We start from the raw sequence: 8,888 nt of genomic DNA, 5'->3' as shown, positions 1-8,888 counted from the left end.
CAGCTCAAGGCTAGCACTCTACCACTTGAGCCACAGCGCCACTTCCAGCTTTTTTATTTTTGCTTATATGGTACTGAGGGATCGAACCCAGGGCCTCAGGCATGCAAGGCAAGCGCTCTACCACTGAGCCACCTTCCCAGCCCCTATGTGGACTTTTAATATTGTACTTTTTAATATTGGATCATTAATTATAGCAAATTTACCATATATAAGATTCTAATAATAGGAGAAATGGTTTATGCATACACAGAGTTTCTGTCAGTCTTCACATACTTTCTGTAACTTTCAAACTGTTATAAAATAAATGCTTATTGGGGAGTTTTTTTTTTTAAGTACATGTGCATGCACACACACACACACACACACACACACCAACTTGTACCTTAAGTTACTCGCTGACAAGTGTTCTGCATTATCTGTAGGTTGTACCACCTGATCTGCATTATCTGTAGGTTGTACAACCTGATCTGCTTCACAAAGCCCAGAACTCTGTGAAAAAGTCTTCAAATGACTTGACACTTCCTTTTCAGAACTTTCTTTCTCTTTTGTAGATGTACACATCACCGAGGCTGCTTCAGTTCTAATGTTCTAAAGCAAAAAACAAAGTAAAGCTAAATATATACAACGTTCATAGACATTTCAAACAAAAGCCTACAATTTTCTAGACACAATCCTTTAAAAAGTTAAGCTTGTTTTTTTTAACTTTCAAGTAAGATTGACTACAAATGTTAAAACATAGAACTCTAGAATATCTTCCTTTTATATTGTATTTTATAATTACTCCAAACCATAAATGCCATTGTATCTTTTTTAAAAACTTTAAAAATTAGAAAAATAGTCCTAAAAAATGTTTCAAGTGGGGCTGGAACAATGGCTCAGTGGTAAAGTGCTTGCCTCATATGCATGAGGCCCTGGGTTCAATTCCTCAGCACCACATAAGCAGAAAAGGCCAGAAGTGGTGCTGTGGCTCAAGTGGTACAGCGCTAGCTGTTTCAAGTGTATGAACTTAAATAAGGCAACTGTCAAGAAAAAGGAATTGTTATTAAGTGAAGAGAATGTAGTAAGAAAAGAAATAAAGAAAGAAACAGAAATAACCATGGGCAAGAGAAATAATTCCAGCTTCATAAAGTTAGTACATATCCAGTCCAATTTTATGTATTTCTTTAACCAACACCAAATTGCCATGAGAAATAGTACCTATTTAAGTTTCGGTTTGCTTTGTTTTTAAAGAAAACAAATTAAAGGTGGCTTACACCTATAATACTAGCTATTCAGGAGGTTGAGATCTGAAGATTACAATTCAAAGAAAGACCAGGCAAACAAATCAATGACACACTTATTTCCAATTAACCAGCAAAAAGCCAGAAGCAGAGGTGTAGATCAAGTGGGAGAACACCAGTTCTGAGTGAAAAAAAAAACAAGCAAGTGCACAAGATCTCGAGTTTAAGTCCGAATACGGGTGTGTGCATACGTGTGTACACATACACAAATGTTGGTAACAATCCTGAAACACAAAATTCAGGCTAAAAGAAGACTTTAGGCTTTCAGAGACTTTAAGTGCTATTGAATTTAAGGGCAATAATCATGAAATAATGTGAAGTTATTTTGGCAACTTTTCTCTGAAAAAGTATTCCAAAAATAAAAATATTTTTTTTGCCAGTACTGGGGCTTGAACTCAGGGCCTTGGCTCTGTCCCTGAACTTCAATGTGTTCAAAACTAGAGTTCTACCACTTGAGATACAACACTTCTGTTTTTTTCAGAGTAGTTTAGTGAAGATAAGAGTGTCACAGACTTTCCTGACCAGGCTAGCCTCAAACAGTGACCTCAGATCTCAGCCTCCTAAGTAGTTAGCATTAACTAGTGTGAGCTACCAGCTTCACAATGAATTTATTTATGTATTTATTTATGTATTTATTTAGTCAGCCATGGGGCTTGAACTCGGGGCCTAGGCATTGTCCCTGAGCTTCTTTTGTTCAATGATAGCACTCTACCACTTGAACCATAATACCGCTGCTAGCTTTTTCTGTTTATGTGGTACTTAGGTATCAAACCCAGGGCTTCATGCATGCTAGGCAAGTACTCTACCACTAAACTACATTCCCAGGCCTCAAAAATGTTTAAAGAAGGGTTGGGAAGGTGGCTCAGTGGTAGAGTGCTTGCCTTGCATGCATGAGGCCCTGGGTTCGATTCCTCAGCACCACACAAACAGAAAAGGCCAGAAGTGGTGCTGTGGCTCAAGCGGTAGAGCGCTCGCCTTGAGTTGAAGAGCTGAGGGACAGCGCCCAGACTCAAAGTTCAGGTCCATGACTGGCAAAAAAAAAAAAATGTTTAAAGAAGAGAAAAATACATACTTCCATATCACATGAAGGCACAGGGATGCAGTCACTACTACTGCTCTGCAATACATTTGTCTCATTTTGTTTTGAAGTACCAGATTCCTCTGCTGCATTTTCCTTTGGAGAAATGTCTATATTTCCATCTTCTTCCAAGTCTGCCATTACTTCTTTAGTAATATTGATCCCTTCAGAAATTTCTCTTCCTGTGTCTTTGAAATCTGCCTCAGTTTCCTCAATGGCAGTCAACCTTCCTGATACTACCTCCATCAGGGAAATGTCTTCTTTTCCAGTTTCATTGAAATCAATTTCCCTTTTTCCAGTAACACTAGCCTCCTCTAATACCTTTACTCCTTGGGATGATTCTCCTCTGATTTCTTTCAAATATATTTTCATTTCATCTATAGTTTTGGCCTCCTCTTGGGCCTTTAGCAGTGCAGATCTTTCTCTTCCCTCAGTTTCTTCTAAATCTCTTTTGTTAGTAGTAACAATCATTTCTGATGTTCTCTCTTTTCCAGTTTCTTTCAAACTCATCTCCATCTCAATTGCAGGCTTGTCTACATCAGGGCCACTTTCTTGTGGAACTATTTCCTTTCCACTTTCTTCCAAATTTGTGTCATTTTCCTCAATGGTATCAATCAACTCAGGTATTGTCTCCTTTGAAGAAACCTCTTTTCTAGCTGATCTCAAAGCAGTCTCTGTTTCTACAGTGATATCAATCATTCCCTGTACTGTCTCTTTTGGGGAAATGTCTCTTTCAATTCCTTTCAAATCTGTCTCCGTTTCCCCAGTGATATCAGTCATTTCTGTAATGATCTCACTGGGAGAGATGTCACTTCTTCCAGTTGCTTTTAAATCTGAGTCCAATTCCTTACTAGCAGTTGTACTTGGTACCTTCTCCCCAGGTGAAGTATCTAGTCTTACAGTTTCTCTCGAAGTTGCTGTTAGTTCTTGAGAGACAAGAATTTCTTCTGGCACCTCTCCCTTTGAGGAAATTTCTCTTTTTCCATTTCTTCTTCCTATATTTGGCTTTGGCTTCTGAAATAGAGTCCTTTGAATTGAGACTTGTTTGAGTACATTTGTTTCATTATCCTCTGGAATGCTTATGGGGGGATAAAAAAGAAATCTTAAATTAGACTGAAAGTTGAGAGGATGGGTGAGAAATAACTATGGAAACACAAGAAGTCCTAAAACTAAAAACTATTAAAGCCAGTCATGGTGTTGCACACCTGTAATCTCAGCATTCAAGACACTGAAGCAGGAGGATATTTAAGGCCAGTGTAAGCTGCACAAGGAGACTCTAACTATGAATAAATGTATCAATGGAAGGGAAGGAGGGAGGAAGAAAGGGAAGTTAAAGCAAAACAGTAATGAAGAAAGTGACCTCAGGAGGCTGACATCTAGGTATAAAGGTTCAAGGTTTGAAGCCAATTAAGGCAGAAATATTGATTAGATTATTTTGGCCAGTTAACCACCAAAAAGCCAGAAGTACAACTGTGGCTCAAGTGGTAGAGCATTAGCCTTAAATGAAAGGGCTAAGGAACAGAGCTCAGGTCCTGAATTCAGAACTAGCCAAAAAGAAAGAATGAATTCAGAACAGAAAGGAAGGGAGGGAGGGAGGAAGGGAGGGAAAGAAGGGAGAGAGGGAGGAGAGGAAGGGGAGGAAGGGGAGGGAAGGGAAGGAGGGGAGGGAAGGGAGAAAAAGGAAAAAAAAATGAGGGCCATAAAACTTTATATAAAACTTTAAAATTGGGGGATGGGAATATAGCTTAGTGGTAGAGTGCTTTCCTACCATGCAAGAAGCCCTGAGTTTGATTCCTCAATACCACATAAACAGAAAAAGCCAGAAGTGGCGCTGTGACTCAAGTGGTAGACCAAAAGAAGCTCAGGGACAGTGCCCAGGCCCTAAGTTCAAGCCTCAGGACTTGTTAAAAAAAAAAAAAGTTAAAATTACTTGACCATTAAGTAATGCTTACCTTAGATATTGATTAAGATCTTTGGACTCATCTGGCAGTACATTTTGAAAAGGACTATTAGTCTTCTCAGATTCTGATATGGTATCTTCGCACTGGAAGTTTTTAAAGGTCTGATCTGTTGTTTGTGGAGTAATCTTAACACCAAACAAAAATGTTACTGTTTTAGATTTACCATAAGAACAATGGGTATTGTTTAAGGGGCATGATCCTTGCCTGAGCGAAGGCCTAAGTTCAATTCTCACAGAATACAAAAAACAAAAGCAAATTTACAACAAAACAAGTAAATTTGAAAAACTTCAATGAAAATTGTTACTTAGCTAACCCTAGTTGTGTACTACTTGGAGTAAGAGATCAAGAGAATAAATGTGACAATTTAAAAAATGAGATCTGGGCTGGAAATGTGGCTCAGTGGTATTCCTACCATGCATGAAGCCCTGGGTTCCATTCATAAGTACCACATAAATTGAAAAAGCTAGAAGTGGCACTGTGGCTCAAGTGATAGAGTGCTAGCCTTGAGCCTTGAACGCAGAGAGACTCAGGCCCAGAGCCCAGGACTGGCAAAAAGAAAAACAAGTGAGATCTCCTGTCAACAAGAATGCTAGACATAGCAGCCCATGCCTGTAATCCTATCTATGCAGGAGAAGTAAATGGATTATGATTGAATTGCAGCACAGGGTAAAAAAAGCAAGATCCTCACCAATAAAAAGACATGGTAGAACCACTACGTAGCAAACTAAAAGAATAAAATTCAAATCCTAGTATAACAAAAAAAAAGTTGAATAAAAAACTTTTAAAAATTTGGGGCTGCTAAAAAATAAATAAATAAATAAATAAAATTAAAATAAAAATTTGGGGCTGGGAAGGTGGCTCAGTGGTAGAGCGCTTGCCTTGCATGCCTGAGGCCCTGGGTTCGATTCCTCAGCACCACATAAGAAAAAAGCCGGAAGTGGCGCTGTGGCTCAAGTGGTAGAGAGCTAGCCTTGAGCTGAAGAGCTAAGGGACAGTGCCCAGGCCCAGAGTTCAGGCCCCACGACTGGACCAAAAAAAAACTTTTAAAAATTTAATTGGATATAATAAAAAATTAAAAGTTTGAAGTTCATAATTATAAAATGATATCCAAAAAATGCTTTCTAAAGTTTCTGTTTTTGCCTTTTCCTTTAGGTATGTAAGAAAACTCTCTAAGGCACCAACTATACTCAAAGTCTCCACCTCCACTGTTCTCCAACCAACCACAAAGCAATGTTTCAGTCTCATGTGTTTCAGTCTCATCCTCAGAATTACACCATGGTTCATCTTTCCAAATTCTTCTAATTGTTATAATTATATTATAAATCATAGGAATTAAACCATCAAGAAATACTAACAAAAGCCGGGGGCTGGTGGCTCACGCCTGTAATCCTAGCTACTCTGGAGGCTGAGATCTGAGGATCGCAGTTCAAAGCCAGCTCGGGCAGGAGAGACCGTGAGACTCCTATCGCCAATAAACCACCAGAAAACCGGAAGTGGTACTGTAGCTCAAGTGGTAGAGCACTCGCCTTGAGCTGAAGAGCTGAGGGACAGCGCCCAGGCCCAGAGTTCAAGCCCCACGACAGACAAAAAAAAAAAAGAAATATTAATAAGCTGAGGATGTAGCATAGTGGTAAAGTACTTGCCTAGGATATGCAAGGCCTTGAATTCAACTCCCATTCACCACAAACAGAAAACCAAAGCAAAATTCATAATCTTATCCTTAGAATTATGCTTTAGTGGGAAGCTTTTAACTTTTTAAGTTTGTTTAAGACAAACAGTAATAAGTCACATAATTACCTATCTCCATTTGTGAATTGGTGGGTAGTGACTCAGTAGTAAAGTACTTCCCTAGAATGTGTAAGTTTGGCTGGGTGCCAGTGGCTCACGCCTATAATCCTAGCTACTCAGGAGGCTGAGATCTGAGGATCACGGTTCAAAGCCAGGGCAGGAAACTCTGTGAGACTCTTATCTCCAATAAATCACTAGAAAACCCCACTAGAAAACTTTAAAATAAAAAAATAAAATAAAATAAAACTTTAAAATAAGCAAAGCTGCTAAGAGATATTGACCACAAATATAGTATGTTAGCACAAGTTATATAGAAATGATGTTTTTAAAAGGTTAAGAGGCTTATGGTAAACCTTATTTATTTAGCAAAATGTGGAATAGAATCAAAGTACTTACATCTCTATCAACACAAGATTCATTCCCATTCTTCTCTATATTGTCCCCAATTTTTTCCTGTGGTGTGATCATTTTTCTTTCTAAAGCTTTCCCTACATTTGGCTTTGGTCGTTGTAATCGGCCCCGCATTGGTCGTACAGTTTTGCAAGCCTTTGGCTGATTATCTTCCTGCAGACAAGTTTTTTCACTCAAACTAGAACCACAAAGAGAAAAAAAAAAATCAGTGCTTAATCAAACTTACCAAAATTGCTTCTCTTTCACTATTTCCTTCTCCCTGGTTTTATGAATAAGTAAACCAGGAAGAATATAAGATAATTCTCAAAAGAGCTCAAGAACATCTTCAAAAATACTCACAGACGGATATGGTACTATTTAGAGGAGGCATAATTCTGAAACTTGACTAAAGTATTTGTTGTTGTTGTTGTTATTGTCGGTCATGGGGCTTGATCTCTGGACTTGGGTGCTGTTCCTGAGCTCTTCAGCACAAGGTGAGCACTCTACCGCTTGAGCCACACTATCACTTCTGGTTTTCTAATGGTTTATTGGAGGTAAGAGTCTCACAGAGTTTCCTATCCAGACTTGGCTTTGAACCGTGATCCTCAGATCTCAGCTAGGATTATAGGCATGAGCTACCAGCTCCCGGCTTCAACTAAAATATTTGTATGCCAGGTAAATACAGTGACTGACACCAGTAAGTCTAGCTAATAGGAGGTAAAGAATGAACGGCAAGTTCATTATTACAGGCCAGCCCAGGAATAATATTCATAAAACTCTATTCTAACTGGATATAAAAAGCCTATTGTGGTAATAGGTGCCACATGGGAAGCATAAATAGGAAGATCCAATTCTAAACTAGCATAGGCATAAATGAAATATTCTATCTGAAAAATAATTTAAGTAAAAAGGGCTAGGGGCATTGCTAAAATGGTAGAGGACCTACCTAGCAAGCACATGGCCCTGAATTCAAACCCCAGCACTAAAAAAAATTTAAGTGAATTTCATTGCAAAATTAGTAGAAATCTTGTTTGATAAGCACATGATAGTATTATTCCTCATTCATTCATTCAGGATACTATTGTGTACTTCAGAGAATTAGTTAAAACTTACAAAAAGTACTTCATTAACTAGCCCAAAAATCTATTATCAAACCAGGTTGACAGTGGCTCACAGCTGTAATCCTAGCTACTCAGGTGGCTGAGATCTGAGAATCACAGTTCAAAGCTAGCCCAGGCAGAAATCTTATCTCCAATAAACCAATAAACCACCCAGAAAAACCAGAAGTGGCCGCTGTGGCTCAAAGTGGTAGAGCGCTCCCTTTGAGCTGAAGAACACCAGGATCAGCACAAAAAGAAAAGAATTATGGGGCTGGGAAGATGACTCAGTGGTAGAGCTTGCCTTGCATGCATGAGGTCCTCGATTCCATTCCTCAGCACCAGATAAGCAGAAAAAGGTGGAAGTGGGGCTGAGGCTCAAGTGGTACAGGGCTAGTCTACAGCTGAAGAGCTGAGGGACAGCACCCAGGCCCAGAGTTCAGGCCGTACAACCAACAAAAAAATATATATATAAAAGTTGGCCGGATGCCGGTGGCTCACCCCTGTAATCTTAGCTACTCAGGAGGCTGAGATCTGAGGATCGCCGTTCAAAGCCAAAGCCAGCCGGGGCAGCAAAGTTCGTAAGACTCTTATTGCCAATAAATCACTCAGAAAACCAGAAGTGGTACTGTGCTAGCTTTGTGGTAGAGTGCGAGCCTTGAGCTGAAGAGCTCAGGAGCAGTACCCAGGTCCAGAGTTCAAGCCCCATGACCGACAATCAATCAATCAATCAATGTTACTCCTTTTACACTACTTCCCAAGTACTTACGTAGATACAGTGTCAGCTTCTGAGTCCTCTCTTCTTGTACTCTCTAATTCTGAACTGTCAATTACATTCCTCTTCTCCTTTTCCATGGAATCCTATGAAATTAATTTTTCATACTTTAATCTACTTTCCATAAAAAGTAGGTAAAAAACCCCACAAAGATAGGATAAATGTGAAAAGAGTGATTACATCTGAATAATAAAACAATTTTTGTTTTCATTTCAAGGTGAATGTATTTCTTTTGTCATAATGAAGCATAACTTGTAATATTAATGTATATAAATAAAAAACCAATGAAATCTGTATTTCTAAATAACAAAATTGCAGGGGCTGGGAAGGTGGCTCAGTGGTAGAGCACTTGCCTTGCATGGTCGAGGCCCTGGGTTCGATTCCTCAGCACCACATAAGAAAAAATCCAGAAGTGGCGCTGTGGCTCAAGTGGTAGAGCGCTAGCCTTGAGCTGAAGAGCTGAGGGACAGCGCCCAGGCCCAGAGTTCAAGCCCCACGACTGGACCCAAAAAAAAAAAA

The 8,888-nt window shown here is 39.3% G+C and overlaps 1 protein-coding gene across 1 annotated transcript in view; it reads right to left on the bottom strand.

The window, feature by feature from the left end:
* The window catches only part of Bdp1 (B double prime 1, subunit of RNA polymerase III transcription initiation factor IIIB), a 110,846-nt gene that overhangs the window by 64,800 nt on the left and 37,158 nt on the right, over positions 1 to 8,888 (bottom strand). The window contains exons 13-17 of the mRNA XM_013015828.1: positions 8,364 to 8,455; positions 6,504 to 6,696; positions 4,311 to 4,444; positions 2,353 to 3,436; positions 383 to 588 (exon numbers count right to left, since the gene is read on the bottom strand). Coding sequence (XP_012871282.1) covers positions 383 to 588; positions 2,353 to 3,436; positions 4,311 to 4,444; positions 6,504 to 6,696; positions 8,364 to 8,455 — 1,709 coding nt within the window. The remainder of the gene's footprint in view (positions 1 to 382; positions 589 to 2,352; positions 3,437 to 4,310; positions 4,445 to 6,503; positions 6,697 to 8,363; positions 8,456 to 8,888) is intronic.

This window comes from Dipodomys ordii, unplaced genomic scaffold (genome assembly GCF_000151885.1).
Source record: "Dipodomys ordii isolate 6190 unplaced genomic scaffold, Dord_2.0 Scaffold28, whole genome shotgun sequence".
Classification (NCBI taxonomy): Eukaryota; Metazoa; Chordata; class Mammalia; order Rodentia; family Heteromyidae; genus Dipodomys; species Dipodomys ordii.
Note: the sequence above shows the minus strand (reverse complement) of the source record. Positions and strands in the feature narration are given on the sequence as shown.